At 48.5% G+C, this 25324-nt stretch overlaps 1 protein-coding gene across 2 annotated transcripts in view; it reads right to left on the reverse strand.

Moving 5' to 3' along the window:
• Galnt10 (polypeptide N-acetylgalactosaminyltransferase 10) overlaps positions 1–24725 on the reverse strand; it is a 240579-nt gene extending 215854 nt beyond the window's left edge. The window contains exon 1 of one of the 2 annotated variants that reach the window (XM_046446390.2): positions 24502–24725. In XM_046446390.2, coding sequence (XP_046302346.1) covers positions 24502–24660 — 159 coding nt within the window. In that variant the 5' untranslated portion in view covers positions 24661–24725. The remainder of the gene's footprint in view (positions 1–24501) is intronic. The other variant, XM_046446391.2, reaches the window with a different exon arrangement.
• Between the last annotated feature and the right edge of the window lie 599 nt (positions 24726–25324).

The raw sequence follows: 25324 nt of genomic DNA on the forward strand, positions 1-25324 counted from the left end.
CTCCTGGCTGCCCACAGTCACTACAAGAAGGCTCAGACTGAGCATGTGAGCCCATCTCTGCTCTGGGGAAGCAGGACTACTCCTGGTCCCAGGAGGGTCCGGCCTGGGGTGGGAACATGGCTAGCAGGAGGAGTAAAATGGACAAATGACCAGGAATGACCCTCTTCCTCTGCCCTTGCCCCCTATGTTTTTATCCAGGTCAAATCAAGTAAGTTAAACTGTACAGTTTAAAGAAAGGAAAACGGTCTCTGAGTGTCACTGTCCCCCCCAAATTAATAGCTATTCTTGAGCTCTCACAATGTGCCAGACACATGTCCCATTTAAAGAGTCTCCAATTAATCTTTAGTGTCTGTCTGTGAAGTTGGTAGCTATTATTTCCATTTTATGTGTAAAATGGAGGTTCAGAAATGTTAAGCCTCTCCCTTAAGGTCCCCGCACAGAGCCAAGATTCAAATCCAGGCCTTCCTGACTGCTGAGCTGTGGTGTATGGAGGCCAGAGCTCACTCCCTACATTTGTCTCTGTGACAAACGCAGCCCTCCATGCATGTCGTGAACTTCCATGGTCTTTATTTCACTTGGAAGTCCAGCTGAACCCTCTCCATCTTTCCTCTAGCTGCTTTCTTGGACTGAGAGAGTAGTTGCAAATGAACTAGTAGACAGGGTGTCGAAGGGCTAAAGGGCTCAGATAACAAGGCCACGGGGAAGAGACTGCAAATCCTTGATTCCCACAGGGCTCAAGTGCACGCCCCACCGCCCCTCAAACAAAACCCTGGGAGGTGGGAGGGTGACGTGATAGTCCCTTCCCACAGGGTAGCCTGCCCTGCCAGAAGTCATAGAAAACACACACACACACACACACACACGTATATGCTGGATGAAGAATGAGGCTTAAGGCTGATGTCACAGCTGCTCCAAAGCCTGGGGAAGATGGGAGTGGAGCCATCAACAGACAGACAGACAGGGTGGGAGAGGGGGCCAGGAGAGGGGGCTGGGGTGAGTGGGGTTGCTTGGCTTCTAGGAGATCGAGGACTGACCTGTTTCTCATGCTAGGTGTTCAATAGCTGCTGGATTTTTATATATAGTGATTTTTATGGGCAAACTGCCCAATAAGCCTCTAAGAACATGGGAAACAACTCCAACAGGAAGCAAAAGGTAATGGTTTTATAATTAAACCATGACCACCTGGGGTTGGGCAGTGGCAAGGCTTCTCTTAGGAGGATGGAAGAAAATGTTTTCTTCTATGAGCTGAGACTATCCAAAAGGGGGAAATTTGCCAGGGTCCATTCACACATAAAAAGCAATTGCTGGGATGTGAATATGAATATATAAATGTAGTTTCCAGTACGTAGACCTTCTGTGCAAATATCAGGTTGCTACATTAATAAGCTGGGACATAATTTAATAAGCAAGTAATGATGATGAGGGATGCTAGCTCAATATTCTCTGAAAAATAGATAGGTTTTCAATGAATCAAGTCTTTCATTTAATAAGACCAAAAAGTTGCATTTTATTATTATGAATTCTTAATTTTCAAATTAATGGCATTTATTTACTATAAAGTTAACTAATGAGGTTGTTTTGATCAACATGAATAACTGGGACTCAGAAGTCAGAGACAACAGGTTGAAGCTTATATCTGCCTCTGTTTTGCTTCAGCTGCCCAATACTGAGAAAATCTGATTTAATGGATGTAGATGTATCTATATGAGTAGGCAGATGCTTTAAAAAAAATCCACACAGCCTGCCCTACCTGGACTCTTTGGATTATCTTTAATTAACTAGATGCTATGAGAATAAGCTGGTGATTTTTACCATATAAAAATGTGGAACACAACACCTAGAAGCAGTTTTTAAAAATTATTCTTATTACAACTTTAAAAAGATTAAAGAGAGCCAGGCACAGTGGCACATGCTTGTATTCCCAGCAAATTGGGAGGCTGAGACAGTTCAAAGTTTCAAGTTCAAAGCCAGCCTCAGCAACTTAAGCAAGACCCTGTCTCAAAATGAAAATAATAATAATAAAAATAATAAAGACTAAGGATGGAGCTCAGTGGTAAAATGTCCCTGAGTTCAACCCCAGAGTGTGTGTGTGTGTGTGTGTGTGTGTATGTGTGTGTGTGTGTGTGAATATACATGTGTGAATGTGTGTGTGTGTGTGAATATACATGTGTGAATGTGTGTGTGTGTGTGTGTGTATGTGTGTATATATATATATATATATATATATATATATATATATATATATATATATATATAATTAGAGAAGTAGAAACATATTTACAGGACACTTCCAACACTGAAACTGGGTATTTCAAGTGGGCTTGGACTTCCAGAGAGTTTGTAAAGTGTTGGCTGAGATGATCTCCTGGGTCTTGCCACCTCTGTTCTCTGACCCCTCCCTCACTGTGACATCTTTAAATAGAAAGCAATGAAAATCCCAACAGCAGAAGCACTCCTGATGCGAACAGGTTTTCTCTCCCATTTCAGAGGAGAAAGGGAGGAGGAAAGAAAGAAGGCAACAATTACTGTCACCACTGCACCTTCACAGATAAATCCTCCTATATCTAGAGCCAGAAAAAACTACCAGCTGAAAAAGAGAAAAGTGTTAAGATGTACAGAGCTTAGAGTCCCCTGCTGAGTCCCCCTCCTGCCCCAGGGCAGACGCCTTAGCCCTAATAACTCAGGAGCTCTGATACAGAAACTATCAGGTCTCCTGAACAAGCAAGTCCAACACTTGAGAGACAGGTGGGCCAGGCGGGCGCACCTGCAGCAGCAGTGGGCGCAGGGGGCTGATCTGTCGAATGCATGCCTGGCACGCTTACTCGTTTTTAACTACGACAGCATCTTCTGCTGTCTGTCTTAGAGAAGAGGAAAAGAACTGCTCTATCCTTTATCAAGAAAAACAAAAGGCTGGGAAGGTGAGGGGAAGAAAGGAAAGGGAGAGGTGGTGCCCTCCACATCCTGGAGCCAGGGCAGCTGCAGGCTACCTCTGAGCACACTGCTCACAGTGTTCCTCCCCAGAGCAGGACGTCATGCTAAGTGGCTCCAAGGCGCCTCTGCAACTCAAACGGTTTCAAAAAGTAAAAACAATCTTTTAAAAGCAAATTCTTAAAAATCACACAAGTTATACATTGATGCAATCGTATCTCACTGTGCACATGGTGTAGCAGAATCTACAAAGCATTTTTCCTTTGTGTATTTTCTTAGGTCGTTCTGGCCACAGCCCTACAACATGGCTATTACTGTTATTATCCCCCTGTTAGAGGTGGGGCAGGGACTCCAAGTTTAACCACTCTGAGGTCAGACTGCTGGAGAGCAGAAATCACTGACAGTCCAGGTTTCCCTCTAACACTTCTCCTCCCCTTTCTATTACCTCTTTCCTTTTTTGTCTTTGGGGAAATATAGTTTAACAATGAGAAAATGGAGGGGAGAAACTGAGAGGGAGCCTCCTGCACAGGGGGCTGGTGGGGTCTCTTCCCATCACTTTGTGCCACATGATCCAGGGCAGATTTACTCATAACCTCAATGTATAATAAACACAATGAGATGTGCAGTAATTTAAGAAAAAAAATGGTTCATGCATGTCCAAACTGATTTTAAAAACTAAAAAAAGAAATTAGTCCTTTTCTTTAAGCTTCAATAAGGAAGTGTTTTAGTATAAGGTGAGGAAATGAAAGGGAGGAGGTTGGGGGTATTTTTTAGTCTCAAAGTAGGCTCTGTTATTCCCACGGGAGTGAGGGCTGCTGCCTCTGTGACCACAGTCAATGAGACAATGAGACATTCCACAGTGAACCAGCACAGACCACAAATGCCAATTCGTTAAAGCAGAAAAAGGGTTCCTTCTAGAAGACAAGTCACCAGGTTGGTTACTGGGTTAAAATTTTAAATTCCACTTACTTTGTAAGAACCACGTGGTTCTTGCTTTGGTTTGGAGGGCTGTTTTCATCCTCAGAATTCAGATCAAAACTGTTTTTTCTCAATAATGTTTTAGCAAAGAGGGTGTGGGTGGCAGTGGGTAGGGAGGAGTGATTGCCATCAAACAACCTGTGTACATTCCACTTGTTGAAGAAGCCATATTTCTCAAATGATTGGAAAGGAATGAAGGGTTCTGAGGCCTTGCACTGTGCTTGCATGGTTTCAAAAACATCTTCTTTCAGACGAAGAACTCTGGTGGGGAAGGATTGCCAAGCCCATTTTGTAAAGGAGGCTCTCAGAGACCAGAAAGATTTAGCAATTGACTCAAGAATACACAGCACCGGCTTGTATCCCAACTTGCTTTTGCACTTATCTAAGGCAGGCTCCTTGCTCCTCCACAGGGACAGCACTTCAGAGAAAGTTGCCAACTCCTGTTCAGCTTCCTAGAACCCAGGTAGGCCACTATCTGGGCCTGCACAGAGGAGGGAACCAGCAGGCATCCCAGGAAGCAGTCAGATTCTCATGGGAATAAAACAGAAACAGGGAACAGCAGACGCTGACGGCACATTGCCAGAATGTTCATCCTGGACATGTTGTTTTTCCCTTCCAATTCTTAATCCACACACTGGGAGAGCAGGTTGCTGTAGTTACCTCTTGCTTCTCTCATCTCAACCCTTTATAACAAACTGAGGCAACGAACTTGAAGACAGCAGAGCAATGTGTGCCCCTGCGAGCTGACGACAGCAATAGCAACCGATGCTTGCCACAAACCAGGCACCGCGCTGAACAAGGTGCACAGTGCAGATGAGGAAACCAAAACCAAACAGGTCCAAGATGCTTATGCAAGGACCTGAAGCAGAGAAGCTGGAAGTTAACCCGATCGGTCTGTCTCTGGGCCCAGGGCCTAACAGCTCTGCCACTCACTAGCCATCCATCTCGCATAAGTCACTTGATTTCCGAAGGCTTCTCTTTGTTCTCTGTGTAATGGTACTGACCCCATAAGGAAGCTCAAAGCCTTACTAATTGGGCAGGAGGATGGTCCACTGTACAATTCCAAGGGATGCTATTCACCAATAGAGATGTGCTACGCAGCAGTCCTGCCTGCCATGGTGCCTCTTGCAGTGAAAATGTTCAAGTGCTACCACTGTTATTCATTATCGTTGTATGGCAATGTCAATAATCAGGGTCAAGAACCAAGGGGAAAGCTGCCTATCTGTGAAGGCAGGTGTCGGCTCTCCAGAGAGCTTCCCTTTGTACCATTTGTTGCGATTCCTCCTTTCCCAGACCTCCCTCAAGCCATCTACCATGGAATACCTTGGCTCCTAGGGCCAATTTCAGGGCATTTCTTACTTTCCTACCAGATATAAGTTTCTGGAGGAAGATGTCAGTCTGTACCTTAGATCCCTTCCATGTGCCATTCAGTGTCACGCACACAATAGTGGTTTTAAAATGTCCCCAAATTCTCTCACTCCTCCCTTCAAGAGGTAGAGTCTAATTCTCTTCTTGCACAAGGGCTGAACTTCATGCCTCACTTCTAATAGAAGAAAGCATCAAGGATGATGGCTGAGTCCAGATTAGGTCATGGAAGGAACTGTGCTTTCCATTTGTGCCCACCTGCTCTTATTGGTGAGCTCCCTCTTCCCTGGTTCATGGATCACTTGCTCTGGGAAAGCAAGCTGTCATGCTGCCAGGGCATTCAAGCTTCCTCATGGAGAAGTCCACGTGAGCAACTGAGTCCTCCCCGAGTCCTCAGACTGCTGGGCCCCAGCTGAGACTCCAGATGCCAGCAGAGTTGGCCAACATCTTGACTGTGACCTCATGAGAGCCGCTGGGCCAGGACCTCCGAGCAAAGCCCAAATTCATGACCCAGAGAAACTGCAATAACAAATGCTTGTTGTGCTAATTCTCCACATTTTGAGATAATTTGTTATGCAGCAATATGTAACTCAAACAGGAAACACATGGTGCTTTACTACTCAAGAGTAAACCTCTACAACAAGAAGGTCGTAATTTAAGGACAGAAAGAGTCATCTGCATACTTGGGACGACAGCTCCCTGATCTTAAGTAAAAAAAAAAAAAGAAATCAAATGGAAGAACTGGGGATGGCCTGGCTTCGTGTATCAAAAATCACAAGGAACAAGAGGTGGAAATGTAGACGGAGACCCTCAAGCTGAGTGAGCCGCGCAACACCCCACTCCCACGAGAGACACCCCAGAAGGGCTCCAGCTCCGTCCCCCGCTCTTCCTTTCCCAGCCCAGGGCCGACCTCCAAGCACATAGCCCTCCTGGAAGCCCCTCCTGACCTCCTGCTTTTGCACTTGAAGCCTTCCTTTCCCCTTTTGTTCATTCATTGCTAATCACTGAATTTTTAAAAACTTTTTAGTGTGAAATAATCTCAAACTTACAGAAAAGATGCAAGAAGTTCAAGGATTTCCTGTATAGCTTTCATATAGTTTTTCATTCATTCTTCTTCTTCTTCCCTATTTATATCTAATTTTTTTTCTGAACCCAAAAGTTGAAGACATGGTAAAACTTTACTCCTAAATTCTTCATTGTGTATTTCCTAAGAATAATGATATCAAAATCAGGAAACTTAACAACGATACAACACTGCTATCCAATCTAAAGTCCAAATTTTTGCCAGTTGCTTCAGTAATTTCCTTTAATGCCTAATTTTTTCTTTCCTGGTTCAAGATCCAATCCAAGATGGTCATTCCTGTTTTCATTCATCAAATATGTCACATGCTAAGCACTGTGTAAACAGCAGGGTTCACATAATGGGGGAAGGAAGAGAGACAACCACTGTTCTCATATAGCACTCACAGTTTTACAGGAGGACAGATTAATGAAACAATCATGCTCACTGTAAGTTTGCATAATCACAAACTAAGGCATGTTCTTTAAAGAACAGAGCCTCAGGTGGGGTGAGGGCTAGGAAAAGGGGGCTCAGAAAGCTCCCCTCAGGCAGGAACACCTGCACTGAGGTCTGTAAGATGAGGCCGTGTTTCCAAGCACAGTGTGTGTATGTGTGTGTGTGTGTGTGTGTGTGTGTACCAAAAGAACATTCCACGCAGTGAGAAGGAAGTGTCCAAAGGCTCTGTTGCAGGACAAGTAGCTTATCTGAGGACAGTGCGGCTGGAGGGCAGACCTGGGGAAGGGGAAGACAATGTGCGGTCCCGGAGTGGAGTTTACTCTTTATCCTAGAGCAGGAAGCCCCTCTTGGGTTCCCAGGAGAGCTGTGGCAGAATTTACATTTCCAAAAGATCTGACTGCTGTGTGGAGAAAGGTAATGAGGTCAACCATCCCTCAGCCTCAATCCAAAATCCAAAAAGCTTTTTTTAATAACTCCTTTTTAATAACTCATTTAGTGACAGAGCCTGACCTGAATAGAGATGAGGCTATATAGTCTTTATTTATCTACATAGTGTGAATACATTTTTGCCACAGGGAAAAAAAAATGTGTTGACTACTATCATTACCCCAGCAGGCTACTACACAACAGAGCACATGCACGGGACTAACACCCTGAATCAGACTCCATGCCAGGGTGGGGGACTGAGTCTGTCCTACCACCACTAAATTCATGGTAAAATCCCTCCCACCAACATGATGGCACTTGGAGGCTAGGGCTTTGGGAAGTACTTAAGACACCAGGGTGGAGCTCTCTGAGTGGGAATAGCACCCTCAGAAGAGATCCTTGTGTGTGCTCTCTCTGCCAGGTGAGGACACAGCAAGGAAAGTAACTATCTGTCAACCAGGAAGTGGGAGGACCCTACTGAGAACCTGACCACCTGATCTCAGCCTTCATAACTGTGAGAAACAATGTTTAAACCTCCCGGTCTCTGTGGAATTGTTCTATCTGCCCAAACTGACTGAGACAGTCAGTTAACAATTTATTACCTCTCAGCTACAAACCCACCTTCATTGCCTGCCACACAAAAAAATGGTTCTGGACCTTAAACCTGTTTTCCTTGCCAGCTAATCTGGTGTTCGCAGTGGTCAGGGGAAGACGTGGACAGACACTGCAGGAGGAAGGGCTTTCCACCTGCTCATGGTGTTTGCTGGATAGGCGGTGAGGGTGGCTCCATGGGCGCTAGGTTCTCCGTGCCCAGCTCCTCCCATCCCTCCTCTTGCACTGCCAGGCTCCGGCAGCGTGTGGCAGCCAACAGCACCCAGTGCCAGCAGCTCCCACAGCACCCACTCTTTGGATGGTTTCATAGCAAATGCCTTCTGTGAGGCACCTCACCATGAACCCTATCACCCAGCTTCACTGGTGTGCAATGCAGCAGCTACTCTGCCCTCAGTAAGCACAGCTGTGCCCTCTCACAGGTCAGGACCTCAGCCCAAGGGGCTTCTTCCTTGGGCACTCTCTCTCAGCCCTGTGGGGAGGGATTTCCCCAGGGTTGACCTCAACACAGGGGTGTGGGTGCTCCTTAGGCACTCACCTCAGCCCTATAGGTAGTGGCCACTCCTGTATCTGGTATTCCTATATACTTTAGAGCTCCTTTTACTTCTAATTAGCCAATTTTATTACTCTAATCTCCTGTTATAGTTGGTAATTCCTTAAACTTCCTGTATTCAAATTTCTGTGTACTTTCTCTCCTGATTGAACCCTTACTAACATAGTTCTGAATCCTAAATGTGCCCAACACCAGAGAGATAAGCCTAAGAGATCTCAGACCTGTGATATTGATGGCATCTATGTAGCACTTATTAAGTGCCAGGCACTAGTCCAAGTGCTTTGCATTGTGACCTCACGCAATCCAAGTAACTATCCTATGAAGTAGGGACCATTAAGTGGAGGAAATGAGCAAAGAGATTACGGAATGTTCCCAAAGTCACACAGCTGGTAAAGGGCCAAGTTGAGATTCAAACCAGGCAAACCTGTGGCCTTAAAAGCCCAGGGGTGAAGACAGGGAGGGGCAAGGAGAGAGGTGGCAGGAAGGAAGCCTGTTTGAAAGCTACAGTGTCCTTTACTGTGCCCTCAGGCCATATTCACTCTGACTGCACAGGACCCCTACTTTGGAACTGGGTGCCTAGTGGTCCAGCTGGTCCTCAAGGGCAGAGACCATATCCTTCTGCTTAGCAGAGAGCCAGCATGGGGCACTTTCAGTATTCCGTCAAATACTGATGGATAAATGATAAGCTGAATGAAGAAGTCTAGGCCCAATGAGCCTTCCAGATCAGTTCCTTGGCTTAAGAGTATGGGGCCCTGGAGGCTTGCTTGTCCTGGGAGTCTCTCTGCCTCACCTGACCTGGATGCAAACACCTTACCGTGGCTGAAAAAATGACCTCCCAGAGTCTCAACTATTGAACCCCAAGACCCTTGAGAAAGCAAATCTGATCACGTGGCTTCACCATGGAACACCCCTCATGCTCCCAAGTGCTGGAGGTGGAGTCCAGATCATGGGCCTGGCCCCACCTGCATTCCAGATTCTTCTAGTCCTACTCTGGCTATACTTTTTAGGGACCAGCAACACTAAACCTGGAAGCCCTAAATACCCCTTGTAGTTTTCCCCACTAAGGATTTTTGACACTTCTGTCCCCTCTATCTGAAATCCCTTTGCTCCCCACTTCACCCCTACCTTCAGTGCCCGGCTACATCTCTCTCCCCTGAAAAGACTGGGCCAGGATGCCCCTCAGGAAGCCCTCCCTGCCCAGCCATCTGGTTCCCTGGCTCTCTATGGGCTCACATACAGCCCCATACAGCTGGCACCTACAGCTTTCAGGGAGACCTCAGAGTATTCTGGCTTGACTTGTTTGGTATATGGAGCCAACAGTTCGGCTTCAGGGCTCTGCAGGCTAGTCATAATTCCTTTAGGAACCAGTTGTGTGACCTGAGTGAAACATTTCATCTCCTAGGGCTTAGCACTTCATCTATACAATGGGGATAACTATGGCCTGCATGTTACTGGGTTGCTGTGAGGCCTGAGAATGATAATGTATACAAGGGCTTCAGACTATGCCTGGCAAGAACAGCCAGCAGCAGCTGTCACTATTATAAACATCTTGAGTTCAGAGGCAGCAGATTATACATCTTGGTGAACTTGCTACCTACTCTGGTGTCAGGACCAGCACAGGGCACAGTGGATGAATAAATGAATTTATTCCCCCTCCATCTCAGTAACCTCCAAACTGGTCTCCCTGTCTCCAGTGACCCCTGCATCGCCTCGGCTACCTTTCTAAGTCATACGCTGATCATGTCATCCTCTGTTCAAAACCCTCCATCCCTTCCCTGCCTCCTGAAATGCAGCCTCCCCAGCCCAGCAATCAACCCACACTCACCTTTCCAGCTCCTCTCTGGCAGTCTTTGGGAGTTTCAGTGGCTCTGGCTAACCTACCATTATGGGAACAAGTTCCCCCACTTTCTGCTACCTTAGAGACCCAAATCCTACCGTGTACACAGTGCTGAAGTCTTAACTGTCCTCAGGACCACCTTAAAAGTCATCACTTGCAGAGGTCCTTTCTGACCTCCACCGTGTGATCTGTGACCTCCTCTTGGTACCCGACACACCTGCTGGTCCCTCCTGCAGTGCTGGAGACTTGCTGTTCCTCCCGCAGTGCCCAGCCTATGTGATACACCACCGTGGCCCCTTTTAAACTCAGAGTTCCGAGGGCACTGACCACACGGCAGTCCCCCAAATCAACTTAACCGGGACCCAGAACAAAAACAGTTTGTTGAAATCAGTGTAGCTGGAACTCAGAACAGAATGAGAAAAAGTAAAAGTAAATGTAAAAGGTATGCAGTAAAGTAAAAGGTGATGTGTTTATTCCACTGGTCTTCGAGGCTAATGGATGAGTTAAAAAAGAAAAAAAGGAGGTTGACCCATTAATCAGAAGCGTGGCTTTCAAGAATACATACGTGCAATGCAATGTGCTGATCCTCCATTGGAAGAAAGGATCTTTTCCATGAGATAGAAAGGAATGGAAGTAGCCAGAAGAGAATAAGACAATTATCGCTGCCTCTGGTCCCCCAGGCATTGAGGTTTAGGGCAGCATGCCTCCAATCTCCACCTCTGTCTTCACAGGGCCATCTTCCCCCTTTGGGTCTCTCTTCTTATAAGGACCCTGATGAATCACACAGGATTAAGGGCCCGCACCACTCCAGCATGTCTTCATCTAAACTAATTACAATTATAATCACCCTATTTTCAAATGAGGTCACATTCTGAGGGACCTGGGCCTAGGACTTTAACATATCTTCTCTTGGGACATGATTCAACCCATAAAAATCTATTTATCCACTGATGGGTGCTGTGGTGCTGTGGGACAACTGGGCCCTAGTCAGCACCCTTCTCCTTAGGAGACCTGGGCTGGGAGATAGCTCAGGGGGAGAGCACTTGCCCAGCATGTGTGAGGCTCTGGGTTTAAGACCTCTCTGGACTGAAGGGCCACTCAGTTTACTTCCAGCAAGTACCTGTTCCAAAATAAGCAAGCAGGGATCCACATATCCAGAACCAAGGGAAAAATATACACTCCCATAAAGTTATTTGCTTCATATTCTAAAGACTGTCCAAAGGGAGAGAACTCAATGGATCCTCATCCAGAGATAGCACCAATGAAGCCTTGTGGGCCATGGACAAGGGCTACAGCTCTGGCTAACAGTCCTTTGGCCAGAGGCCCTCTGATCTCAACAGGAGAGAGATCAGAGAACAGGGCCCCCTGAGGGTGAGAGGGTGCAACTTCTTCCAGCACCAAGAAGAAAACACAGGACCAGGACGGCAAGAAGTACTACCTGGGTGGGTCCTCAGGCACACAGGCATCATTCATTCATTCATTCAACATACACGGACACCTACTATGTGCCAGCACTGTGGATAACATAGTACTAAGACAAAGGAAGTCCTCCTGAGTCTTTTGTATCTGCTGAAGCAGAGAATAAACAAGTAAATAAAATGCAGTGTAATTCCAGACACTGCAAGCTGCTGCGTGTATAATTCACAGTTAGATATGTTGCAGAATGGTTGGGGAAGACATATTTAGAATGCAGGTTCAAGGAAGGCATCCTTGAGGAGATGAGACTGGAGCTGAGGCCTTGAAGTGATGGGGAAGCAGTCATGTAACAATCTTTGGGAAGAACACTCCAGGCTGGACCCTGTGCAAAAGTCCTGAGGGAAGACACACATGACGTGCATGAAGGCCAACATGGCTGGAGTGTGAAGAAAGAGCCGGAGAAGGGAAGAGAACGGGTCTGGAAAGGAGGCGGGGCCAGACAAGGCAAGACTTTGGTATGTACTGTCATCAAAGCAGTGGCAAGCCACTGAAGAGTTTCAGAAAAGGGACAGGAACTTCTGATTTATACTTGCAAATATGCTCTCTGGATATGTATAAAGAATGGACTGTGATTTCAGGGAGGAAGTGGGGAGAAGAGCCAGAGACCGTGGCAGGAATCCAGGTGAGACACCACAGGCCAGTGGGACCATTTCAGAGACAGAGTCGGATACAGCGGCTCTGCCAGACCCAGTGGAAAACTCAGGAACGCACCAAGTGTCAAGAACTGGCAGAACCATTGCAACTCACCTCCCAACCAGCACAAGGGGCACATGAGAAAACTGAGGCACTGTGGGTTGGGGCACTGCCTAAGGTCACACAAGAACTTCAGGCAGCTCCCATCTAAGTTTCAGCCTCCTCCATCAGGAAGAGACCAGAACAGCCATTGACAATCAACCAGTCTGCCTAATCCAGCCTGCTGTGTGCTTTTGCAAATAAAGTTTTATTGGAACACAGTATGTTCATCCACCTGTCTAGGGCCACATTGCTCTACAACAGCAGAGTTGGGTATTTGCAGTAGAGACCATATTGTTCACAGAGCCTAAATTATTCCCTGGATGAAAAGAGCACAAAAGACACACTTGCCAGGTTTAGGAATGGAAGTTCTAGAGACAGGGGAAGCCTAGGCTCACATGGCAGCTCTCTGGGGGGTCCCCTGCCTCCACCGGAGCCTTACCCAAAGGGCTGTCCTGCTGAGAGAGCTCCTTCAAGTACTTGCCTCTGCCTGGGGAGATGGTAAAGCACAGCACTGTGGCACCCATGCCATTACAATTGTACAAATTAAGTTCTATAAACATTTTCAAGAGACAGAGATTAATTCTGACTGGAAAGATCAGGGAGGGCTTTCTGGGAAAGGAAAGATTTGAGAGGAGCCTGAAAAACTGAGCAGAAGGCACTTTAGAAATCCTTTAAGTTACCCTGAGCCATGGTAGATTACCTAGGACCCAGCTGAGCTAAAGGGAGTGAGCTCCCCATCACTGTGGGTTTTCGAGCCAAAGATGGCTGCCCATTTGGCAGGGATAAGATTGAGGGAGACTGGACAAGATGAAAGGTATAATCCCTTGAAGTTGTGGGGGTGGCAGGCCTATGGCTTCTGTGGTCACATCTTCCATCTTATTTGCTGAGATAGACCCAAACAGCATAGACAAGTGGGGGCGGGAAGGTGAAGGAGAGGCAGAGACACACAGAGGGAGAGGAGAGGGCCCAGAACAGGAGAGGTGTCGAGGCAAACTCCCACCCGAAGGCAGGGAGAAGCCACAAGCCATGGAGGGATAATGTATTTTATATACCCGGGCTTTGTGCCCCTCAACTACTGTAGAGAAAAAAAGAGCAACCTGACAATTAGGGTTGAAACCAATCAAATGCCCCTTTAACATCTCTGGCTCGGCACCCGGCAGCCTTCTTAATGTGCCCCGTTGTTCCCTGGCAGGACTTTGGCAGTGCAGCCCTCAGCTGCCTCTTCGGCTGCCAGGGCAGAGTGGAGAGCAGCAGGACCCAGGCTGGGGAACGAGGGATGGGGAAGCACTCCCCAAGCCCATGGGGTGACTCTACTGGGGCACTTTGTCCCAACAAGCAGAAGGGCCCACCCCAGTGGGAAGACCACTCACCTGGTGCCACAGTGTCTGACACTGCTTCATGGAAGGAAGGGGTGGCAGAAGAGTTATGGGTCAGCAAAGTGCTCAAAGGCCAGGAGGGTATAATCCCACCTTATAGGCTGGGAAACAGAGGCCAAGAGAGGTTAAAGAACTTGGCCACAGGAGTCAATCCAACATGGTGGCTAAGAGCGCATGTCTGAGAGTCAGAGATCTGAGTGGGAGTCCCACCGCTTGCTTGTTTCTTGCGTAGGCCCGGGAAGTTACTTGAGTTTCCTGAGCCTTAGTTTTGCACCTGTAAAAAGACAATAATCAGAGCACCCACCTCCTGGAGTCACAGGGCTGACGAAATGAGAGGGGCACCGTACATGGCAGGCAGTATGAGCTCACGAAGTAAGTGATCACTGCAGTTGCTGCTGAGGAGCCAACCCAAAGTTCAGGACTCCCATACCCAGCTATGCCTCACATCCATGCCCACTGCAGGACAGGGAGACTCCTGGGACCTCTCAGGGAAGGTTCCTGGACATTGGCTAGAGTTGCAGCTCCCACACTCTGGCTGAAGGCCCTGTACTCAGAGACACAAATGATTGTGTGCATCGGAACTGCCCTCACACAGGCACTGTTTTCCAGAAATGTCCTGGATGTCAAGGGAACACACAGCATGAGCCATTTCATCTGGGAAAGCACCCTTACTTTGAAGGATCCTAATACTCTTCCAGTCATAGGCATCCATATTCTGGAGTCTCCTGACATGCCAGAAAGCACAAGGAAGAAAACAAAGTAGGCTCTGCATCCACATCACTCCCGGCAAATCCACAGCAGCCCCAGACACAGCTGGAATAAGCTTTATTACCGAGGGCGGACCTTAAATTCAGATGCCTAAGGCAGGCACCATGGTACACACCTATAATTCCAGCAACTGGGGAGGATGAGACAGGAAGATCACAAGTTCGAAGCCAGCTTCAGCAATTTAGTGTGACCCTGTCTCAAAATTAAATGAAAAAAAAAAAAATACTGGGATGTAGCTTAGTGGTAGAGCACTTCTGCATTCAATTCCCAGGACCATGAGGAGAGTGGGGGGTGGGAATCAGGTGCCTGGAGACAGAAAGAAGCAAAATAAATGGTTTCTTGGGCCATGATAGAGAAGGAACCATCTGAATATAAACTTAAGTGAGGAAGTTCAAGAGCCCAAGGATAATGTATTTTATATTTGCAAGTAATCTTTATTTTCTTTCTGAAAAGTTCATTGGTCTTAGAGAGAGGGGGCTTAGTCTCAACATACTGGTTCTGTGACTAGTTGTGTCATTTATGCTCTTTGAACCTTAGTCTCCTCATCTTGTCTAGAAGACAAGAGAGCCCAAAGAAGCTTGCAGACTGTGAAGCAGGGCTCCACACTCAAGTCTCCCGAGGCCAGCCTAGGTATGTGAAAGGGGGGAACACCCAGGTGTGAGACCACAAGGGTGTCGGGGGCTCTGGCCAACTGCAGAGCTGGGCCAATCTAGAGCGGGCAACTATTTCCCAGACCCAGCAGATTCTTATGATAGTGGAACCTGGGTCTAGCTGTAGACTGTTTTATTTTGCATATCCCCCACCCCAAATAAGAATTTTTTCCCTAAAAATATGAAATATTTCAATATTTGGGTAGTGGCAAAAGTAAAGACATCAGCCATCTCTGGACCAACACTGGCTGAACCATTCAAGATGTATCTCTGGGATACATACAAACCAGTATAAGGTTTTTTTTTTTTTTTTTTTTAATATAAAGGCCAAATAAATCAATAAAAACAAAAACAAAAACCATTAGGCTTTATTACCAATAAAATAACCAGGAATCCAAACCACAGACTCTGGTTCTCTAAAAACAGAATCGTTAACTTTTTGCTAAAGTTGGGTGCCAAATTTAGAAACTGGTTATTTCACAAATAGACACAGACACACATACACATTTTAACTGTCAGCCGCTAACTCTGATCAATACTCAGGAGGAAACATGCAAAAAATAACAGTTTTCAGTTGAGAACATACAATGTGCTTCAGCAGCAGGAAGTCATTTTCTCACACACGCCCCTGCCAGATGTTTCCAACCTGTTCCCTGAAGAATACCCCTTCCTCCAGAAGCTCTTGCTGTTCCTGGTGCTCAGCAGCGGCTCTCAGACTCAGAGGCTGACATTTGTGACTCACAGGGGAGACCCACACACACAACCCTGCCGAATTGGGCTCTTGGGAGACTGCCCGCATGTGGCTCCCAGGCGGCACGTGGGGACCAGCTGTAATCCCTGCCCTGGCACTACTGCCCAGGCATGTGGCTAAAGCAGAGCTTTTCAGAGCCAGCAAGAGCCGAGACCCAGGTTTATGAGGTCCTTAGCGATGATCTCGTCCCAGGGAGGGGGGCTGACTTGTGGCCTGATGAGACTGCATGATCTCACACAGTCAGCAGCTGCTGGAGGTGGCAGAAGGAAGCCTCTGGGCCGGGATGGAGTCTTTCCCACCACCTCCTAGCTCTGAAGCCCTGGATATGTCACTTCACCTCTTCACACCTCCTTCATTTCATCTTTGATTTAATAATCACCAGGACACTACAAAGTAGTGGAAACTGTGCTCATTGTAGGTGAAGGAACCTGAAGCCCCAGAGTCCTAGCATAGAGCTAGCAACTGGCAGAGCTGGGCATGGGTCTCAATGCCACGCTCTCCCTTCTGCTCTCACCAGCTCCAGGGAGAAGTTCACAGGGTTCTGTAATGCCACCTCTTGCCAGGAGGCCCCTACCTCAGCCCCTCATCTGCTAACAGGTGCCTCACACTTGCCCCCACGGCAGGAAGGCAGAGCCCTGTACCCCAGAAGGGCATCAGAAGAAATCTTAAGCTCTAGAGTCCCAGCCAGGCCACACAGCCCACAGCAGAGGGATTCCAAAGTGTTCCGCCCAGTCTGGATGCCAGACTCAGTCTGACCTGCTGGCATCTAATACATGCCACCACTAATAGGCACCGCAGAGCTCCCCTGCACGTGCTGATTGGCAACAAAGGAAGCTGCAGATAAAGGTGCTTCCCACTAATAGAGGCAGCACTCCCAAAGCACTCCTGGGGACAGTGTAGAGGGCCCCTGGGGAACAAGAGGTCTGTCTCCTGGGACATGAGCAGAAAGAAGAGCATTCTCTGTTGGACCCTCAACCGAATTTGTTAACTATGTGATCCTTGGCCCATAACAGGGTTTGTTAAGTGTGTGATCCAGACCAGCCCAATCATGTTGCTTGATGTGGGCTCTGGATTCTCCATCCTTAACAGGCTCCCTGGGGATTCTGAAGCACCCTGAAGCTCAAGAAGAACAAGTCCTTAAAGGGAAGCTCCTTGCCCTCTGCCAGCAGTTATTTAGTACCAACCACATCACGACTTCCTCCCTCTCTCCGACTTTCAGGTAATATGTTGGCAAACAAGAGTGACCAAGGCGGAGGTCAGTTCCTGTCTTCAGGAAGCAAAGGTTAAAAATAATTACTGTGCTACATGACAGGTTTATATGAAGGGCTTTGGCCACCAGAGAGAACAGTTACCGAGGCTGCCCAGGAGGGACTCATCAGGGCTGGCAAAGGGCAGCAGGGAGGAAGGGCATTAGGGGTCTACTTGGAGGGGCCTCTGAACTAAGTAGGGAGACCGAAAAAACTGAGGCTCAGAAGAACTAAGGCCAGCTAGAGCGAGGGACTTCCTGGAGGCAGCAGGCTGTGAGCTGAATCTAGAGGATGCCGAGGTTTGGGGTCCTCTCCTAGGGCAGGAAGCAGAAAGTGCCCCCAACGACTGGTTCAGGTACCAAAGAGTCAGGAGCAGGGTAGAAAGAGAAGCCTCTGCAGGCATGGTCTCCTCCCTGTCTGCGAGGCACGCACCTGGCTCCCTCTGCTTCTGAACCCTGAGCCTTGCCAAGCACTTAACCTCAGAGAGTTCACCTTCTAGACACAGTACACAGCCCTCCCTGTCCCAGCCACAGGGAAGCCAAGAAGAGTCCTCCCTATAAGCCAGACACAGCAGCCCTGCAGCCTGGCTCGCACAGCTCTTGTTCCTACCAAGTGTCACGCTCTGGGTTTCGCCCACAGAGACTCATTTATCCTCAAAAGAAACCCCAAAGAGTTAAGATGGTTCCCATTTTACAGACTGAGAACTTCAGACAGAGGTCAAGTGACATGCTCCGGAAACAGGCAGTGTAGCTCCAAAGCTGAGCCCTACACACTGCCACATCCTATCTCCAACTAACTGGGGGGGAGGGTAAGTTGCTTTGCCAGTGGGGCCTCAGGAGGCCTGGAGCAAAGTGACTCATGCCACTGAAGAGGGTCAGTCTTAGGGCAACAGCCTCTGCCCTCTGCTCAGACATCCGAACTCCCTTAGCAGTCTTGAGGAGTGGGTGGAGGGGAGGGGGTGAGGGACAGGTCCCTTGTCCTATCAGATATGGAGGAACAGAGTGATTAAGGACTTGTGCTGGGCCTGAGACTCAAGGTGCGAAGCCAGCCCCCCAGTGCTGTGCATAAACCACCTGCATCTCCGCGATCTCTGCTCCCTCATTTTTTCCTGTTTCCAGCTACGGGTATTAACAAGATGGGAGGGTCACAAGCTCTGCAGAGTAAGTGCTGAGTGAGTGGGAATCGCTAGTATTACTACCAACATCTTCACCTCCTCGCCATCCAGGGCCAGATCATTCTTTGTATTTACATCATTTTACACTGGGGCTTTCCTCACCAGGAAGGCCAAAGGAGAGATAGCACTGGGAGCTCAGAATGCCCTAGGAACCTAAAGGGAAAGAAGGCGGGCCTGCTTCTTCCCCTTCCCTCTCCTATCAGCACTCAGCAGAGGGCAGCAAACAAGAACCACAGCAAGATAAGAAGAGGAGCGAGACACATGGAGAGAAGGCGACACATGCGTAAACACACACCCACCCACCGCAGCCGGGGGAATTGTTTAGCTTCCTCCGGCTTCCACAGCATGAACACTCCACCTCCTCCAGCTAAGAAGGCCAAGCAGAAAAAAGTCAAAGCTGAAGACACAGAAGTTCTTTTTTTAGCTTGTGAGAAATTTTCAATGAATTTTCTTTCCGTGTGTATGGGGAAGGCAGCTCCGCATGGGGAAAGGCAGGCAGTGGCCGAACCTCTAAGATCACCTGCTCTTAGTCGCCACCCTTGTGTCAGCAAGCTCCAGCACCACAGGGCTCACACAGCGGGCATCTCAGCCCAGGGGTGGCAGAGCAGGTTCGGGGATCAACAATGAGTCCAGGGTGGCAAACAGGTTTTCTGTTACCAGGGAGTGACTACTCCAAAGTAGACATCCACTCCCTCTTCTGGAGAGTCTTCCTCCTCCTCCCCACAGAGCCCCCAGAGTCTCCTCTAGAGAGTCTCTGTCCATGATCTGGGTGGCCTGCCCCACTCCCACTCAAGGTGTGCTGAGTCAACCAACACAGCCCTTCCTCCAGACAGGTGGATGTGAGTGGTTCTATGCACACTAGATCCACACTGGCCCAACAAGACCCAAGAAGATCTTGCTAGAGCTTAAAGGAAAGACATTTTTTCTCTCTTCTATAGAAGCAACCAGAGGAGACAGACTCTGTCCTCTAGGATCTAAGCATGGATATGAAATTGGAAAGAGCTGCTATCACATTTTGCTACCACAGGGGCTCAGACAAAGCTAACATACAGAGAAAGTCAAAATCAAGAGACATGAAAGAAAAGGAGCCAAGCTCTGACAATACACAATATCGCACCGTGCCTGAACTCCATGGCAGTCACAGGAACCCGTCTATCCTCTAACTTACTTGAGTCAGCCTGCTTAATTAATTCTGTTACTTGCAACTCATACCGAATCTGAGCTGGCTCTTAGGCTCAGTTAGCTCCGTGTACCATCAATAGCAGTAATAGCACCACATGCCTCGCACACGTTTAATTCCTCTACTACCCTGCTGGATCCCTGTGCTGCCTTAAAGTTTAATCCATTTTACTTACTTTAAAGTATAAAACATTTGGGAAGTAACTTTACAAAAAATGGATCTGCAAAGAAGCCAGGTAAGTTCCAGCAGATAATTGGTCTCATTAAGTACTGGCCTTCAAAACTTGGCATGATAATCTTGGCTCATGAGGGAAATAAGGATAGAAAAGGTTCAGATATTGGAATGGGGAGGGAAGAAAATCTTCATGGTGAGCTCCAGCGAGAACTCAGAGCGCTGTGTTCTGGGGGCATTGTTTACATGGTTTCTGTTCTGGGAACTTGTTTACATGGTTTCTCTTCTTCTGGGCCTTGGTTTTCATACATATAAAATGAGGGGTTGCACTAATGACCTCTGAAGCCCCCTGCCTGCTCTAACACGTTTCAATTGTCCAGCAAACACATCCTGACTGCCCTCCGAGGGCAATACCTCATGCTATGTGCCAGAAGATTTCATTTCCAGGGCACAAGGCCAAGCCAGGATGTATCTCTTGTCCACAGGAGCTCAGACATGTGTGGGCTACATCCTTTCCCCACTCCAGGGGCATGAGAATAGTGGGCTCAGGAGAAGCAAGACTCTTATGCAAGTCCTTCCTTTACTTGCTCTGACACATTCATGAGCGGCAGAGGGTCAGATATATGCAAAATGCAGAAGCCACTGCACACACCATCGGGAGCATTTAGCTGCTGCGGGACATGCTTCTAACTGCCAAGTTTGCCTAGAGGTGTTTTATACCGAGATGAGACCCTGACGCCATCTCTGTAAAGAGCTGACTGCAGACAAGGTACAATTAGGAAGCTGGATGGTTATCTTTTAAATGGGCCTTTGCTTTTTCTGTCTTTATTCCTTTATCTGTTATCATGTCACTGGAGCCCACAGATTAAAGACATCTTTGGATGACAACCCGTGAGAAGCCTTCAGAATATGAACAAATCCTTAAGTTGAAGCCTCATCATTTCCAAACCCATAGAACCCCAGGTTGTTAGAATTAGAAAATCCTTAACAAAGTATCTGTTCCTTACATCACAAGTGAATTTCAATGTCATTAACTCCACTTAAGTGGCAGTGTTAAACAGTCGGAGACCAAGTCTGGGTTTCCTGGGAAAAAAAAGATTGATTAGCAATGTCTGCCCTGGCCATGGAAGGAGAAGCACCATTATGATACATACGCATTTGTCTTTCCCCCTTCAGAGTCTAAACTCACTTCACAAACAAGGAATCCAAGGCCCAGAGAGGTTAAACCATTTTTCTGAGGTTACACAGTGGGTTTAGGGCAAAAGAGGGAATCAGAAACCAGGCCTCTCTTCCCAGGCCTTCCTCAGCTCCCAGGAGAGGAAGAATGCAGGAGGTAGATTAGCTCTGGTAAATCAACAGCCCTTCCCTAGTGGCATCAAATTTCACCTGGGCAAGCAGACAGAGAAGTGATTAGCAACCTAGAGGACACCAGCCCCTCTGTGGAAAATTAAAGAAATCATTCCAAGCTACATTTCCACGGTCCTTAACTTTCTGATGGGCAAGGTTTTGCTACTAGAAAGACTGAACAAAACAGGGGAAGAAAGTATTGATTTCTGGATGTTCTAAGAATAAAGTTCAGCTCTGACACAGTAAGAAAAACTCCTGATACTTGAAAATTAAAGTTATTGGTATTCCATGATCCCACCAATTTCTATTCCACAGATGCTGTTATCCAATGAAGTCATTTCTCACCAGGGATTAGGGCTCAGAAGAGGGGAGGGACTGCATCAAATTTCCTAACACGGTTTTTTAATAACCAGTTCCCCAGCCTGGAATCCGAAACAGACTCTAGAATTAAACCAAGATGTTAGGCAGACTGGGGCCAGGAAGAAGAAGGACCCCCAAATTAAAAGAAAGATGGCATCGAGACTGGGTTTTCTTGCTGGGTTTTGTAGCTTTCCAAGACACCAACTGTCTGACCAAAGGAGTGCTGAAATCCTAGAAGCATTATGTATCCCTATAAATCAGATGCCCTACACAGGATGAGCTAGTGTGGCAATTATGTAGACTTACATTCTAGCAGATGACAAATGCTCTTAATTTGAAACAATTCTACAATCCAGTGGTGAAATCAAGAAGTTAGAGGATAGTTTACTCTCAAAGAAACTTCCCTCAAACCCACAAGGAACCTATTTTTCATTTGGATAAAATCCGTCAGACTTCCCTCTAGAGCCTCTGCAGCTGTTTCGACCAGAAAGATCAACGAAGTGCTCTGGGATGGTTCTCCACAATTATAAGAGTGACAGGCTGAGCTCAGAACTGGTCAGGCCTGTCGAAAAAGCTCCGTGTGCTCAAGATGCCAGATTCCCCAGACAGCAGCCTAATGTGTTACGTGCATGTTCCAGGACACTGGGATGAGGGCAGGAACAGCACTGCTGGGAGAAGTCGGCTTCTTCCCCCAAGGCCAGCTGACATTCTAATAGGGGACTGGGGGCCAAGCCCAGAGCTCTGCATCTGCGGGAGAATGAAACAAAAAGGGCTGTGTGGAAATTTGGCAGGGTGTTCCTGAAAGGCAGCAGATGAATGCTGAATCCTGGAGCACCTAGAGAACTTATGATGGGGGAAACAGCTCCCTTCTGCTGCTTACTGGAAGCAAAGAAATGTTCTTCAAAGCAAGGACAATCAACTGGCAAACCCCTCCCACACATACCAAACCCCTTCACCACCTCATCCTCCTCCTCTTCAGGCTAGTCCAGGGAAAAAGAAATGAACAAGTAATGGATCTGCCCAGATGAGCCTATCTGCTTTTTTCAGTTAGGGACTCCGAGCAGCATCCAGCTGTTGCTCCCCTCTTCCTCCACCCAAAAGGTTGCCTTACTCCATCAACAGCCTCTTGCACAAGTGAGTAATTTACTTTGAAAGCTCAGGCCAAACTGGCAGTTAACCTTGACCTTCTCTCTACACATCTGGGTGTGTAGGAAATGAAAATCAGGACAACTCTGGCATCTTCAGCAAATGAAATATAAGGGCTTTCTCCAGGCAGAGACAGAATGTCAAGATCTATTTTACAAGTGGCTACAGCTCTTCCAAAGGAGAGTCTGCACTTGAGCAGGACTCTCCCCCTTGGTCTAGACTTCTGTCCATAGGGAGCTCCCAGAAGTAAGGAATGTTACAAGGGGCTTCTATCTTGGGAAAAGGAAAAGAAGTGACCCACTGTCCTCCTCACTGATTCACTGACTGTATCACAGAATGCTGGTACTGGACCAACCGATCGCATTTTACAGATGAAGAAGATAAGGCTCAGAGAGGGAGACTGATGATAGCAAGTTAATGGTAGAGCTGAGGCTAGAACCTTGGCCTCCTGACCCTGATGCTGGTACAGGTAGGGACAGAGGAAGGAGATTTCATGAAAGAAAAACTCATACAGATGCAGAATTTAAGAGACAGAGGTCCAAATTGGCTAACAGGGTTTGAATCAGATTTTAGGAAAAGAATTAGGCCCTTAGTTTCTAAACAGTAACATCTACCAGAAAAATCCACCAGACCCTCTGGGATGGTTTGCAACAATTACCAGAGTGACAGACTGAACTTAAGTTGATGAGCCCTGTAGCACAGAGTCCTCTGTGCTCAAGATGCCAGAATGCCCAGAAAGCAGCCTGATACTGGGAAGAGAAAGGAGAACCATCAACCTCAAAAAGTCATCCTCTTCCCTGGAGGGCAGCCAACAATCAGTCAAGACTGACCCTGATGCACAGCTTACCACTTCCCATGGATCAGAGAAATTCCATAAGAAAATCTGAGAAGTCCCACTGTATGAAAGAGTTGAAGCATGAATATGCTTGCCAGGAGCTGGTAGGGTTGGAGTGATGTGACAGAGCTTCTCTATCAGGAAGCTGCTAGTCTCAATGTATGTACTCATGCACACAGCACACACATACAAGCACACACACACAAACACACAGGAAGGTACATGGGTGAGCTCAAAAGAAGCAGAAATTAAGATTCCAGTTTTGGCTGCAAGAAACACCACATCTAATTAGTTCAGAAGAGACATGGTCAGCATCTGGAGTTCTAACCTCAGGGCAATGGGCATCAATAGCCTCTGGGATATTTTGGAGGTCCTTCCACCACAGAATCCATCTTTTAGACTCCCAGAGGGTCAAAGGTGGAAAGTTCCTTAAGGACCAGGAACTCACTCCCATGTCCAGGGAGCATAGCATGATCTTTGCACCCCCCCCCCAAAATGTACAGGACCTGAAAAATTAATAGGTTGAGAGGGAGACAAACAAATGAGGAGAGTCAGGAGGCCCAGGTGTCCCTGTGCAGATGGCACAATAAGAAGGGATGAATCTGAGTAGAAACACCAGGATCAGCAGGTGGCGGTGGGGGATGAGGCGAGAGAGAAGAGATTTGGACATCTTATAGAAGGACCAGCATCTCCATCCTCATCTGCAGAAGGAATCATCCTGGGATACAGGGATGCAGGTAGGCTACTCTAAGAAAAAGAAATGCTGGAAAAAGGTCAAGGAATAGCGGACAGCGACAGAAAGGAGGGGGCAAGTATAACAAACTGAGCCCGCACTAAGTACAAAGGGTCCTAGGCTCTAGTTCTGGTTCTGGCTCTGTCTCTGACAGGAGTGAGACCTTGGACAAATCCCTGTCCCGGGAGCCTCAAATTTCCCAATCTGAGAAATGGGAAGAGTAGAGTGTTCGGCGCTGCCTTTGGGGAGACAGACAGGAGAATGTGGAGGAAGGAACCTTAGGCTAGAAGTGAATTTAGGGAGAAGGTGCTCCCAACCCGATGGCCACAGTGGCACTCACCTGTCCTGCGGCTGGGGCCACCGCTGCCCCAGAACCCCCGGGGGTGCCGTCGGGCTGCCGCTCGCGGTACAGAGCCCAGAGCCCCACGTTGGGCAGGAGGACCAGGGCCGCCAGCACCAGCGCCACCGCCTGCAAGAGCCGCTTCTCCTTCCGCCTCATCGGGGCCGGTCAGCCCCGCCGCGACCCGCCGGCCCCGCTGCGCCGCCCCCAGCTCCGCGCGTCCGCCCGTCCGCCCGGCGGCAGCAGCAGCTCGGCAAGCAGACGCGGCCGCGGCGCCGGCCCCGCTCCAACTCCGCGGCACTTCCGCCGCTCGCCGGCCGGGGAGCCGGCCGCCGCCACAGTGCCGCCGCCGCGGGGGGATCGTCACCGCCGACGCCGTCCTCGCGCCCCGGCGAGCCGCGCCCCGCGCGCCGCCCTGTCCCTGATCCGCTGCCGGGAGTCTCGCGCCGCGGGCCTCGGCCTGCTCGCCCGCGGTCCAGTCCGCCCCGGCTCTGCGGGGTCCGGCGCCGCACCGCCTCCCCCTCTCGGGCCGCGATGGTGCGTCCCGCTCCTCGGCGCTGCCCCGCCCGCGGGAGCTTTGCTAAAGTCCCGGAGTTGGGGAGTTGGGCGCTAAGTGGTGCGGGCTGGGCGCTGGTGGGCGGGGTGCGGGTCCCCGATTTCGGGGGCGCCCGGGACCCCAGCGCCTGCCTTGACAACTGCTGTTGCGGAATGCAGCCGAGACTTTCCGAGCGCCTGGGGAGGGACGTGCAGATAGTGCTGGGGCCCCGCCGGAGTCTCGGCATCTGCAGTCTTCGGGGCTGTGGCTTCCCAGTCGCCCGGGCTC

Source organism: Marmota monax, unplaced genomic scaffold (genome assembly GCF_021218885.2).
Source record: "Marmota monax isolate L192 unplaced genomic scaffold, Marmota_monax_Labrador192_F-V1.1 WCK01_AAM20220418_F8-fsc00188, whole genome shotgun sequence".
Classification (NCBI taxonomy): Eukaryota; Metazoa; Chordata; class Mammalia; order Rodentia; family Sciuridae; genus Marmota; species Marmota monax.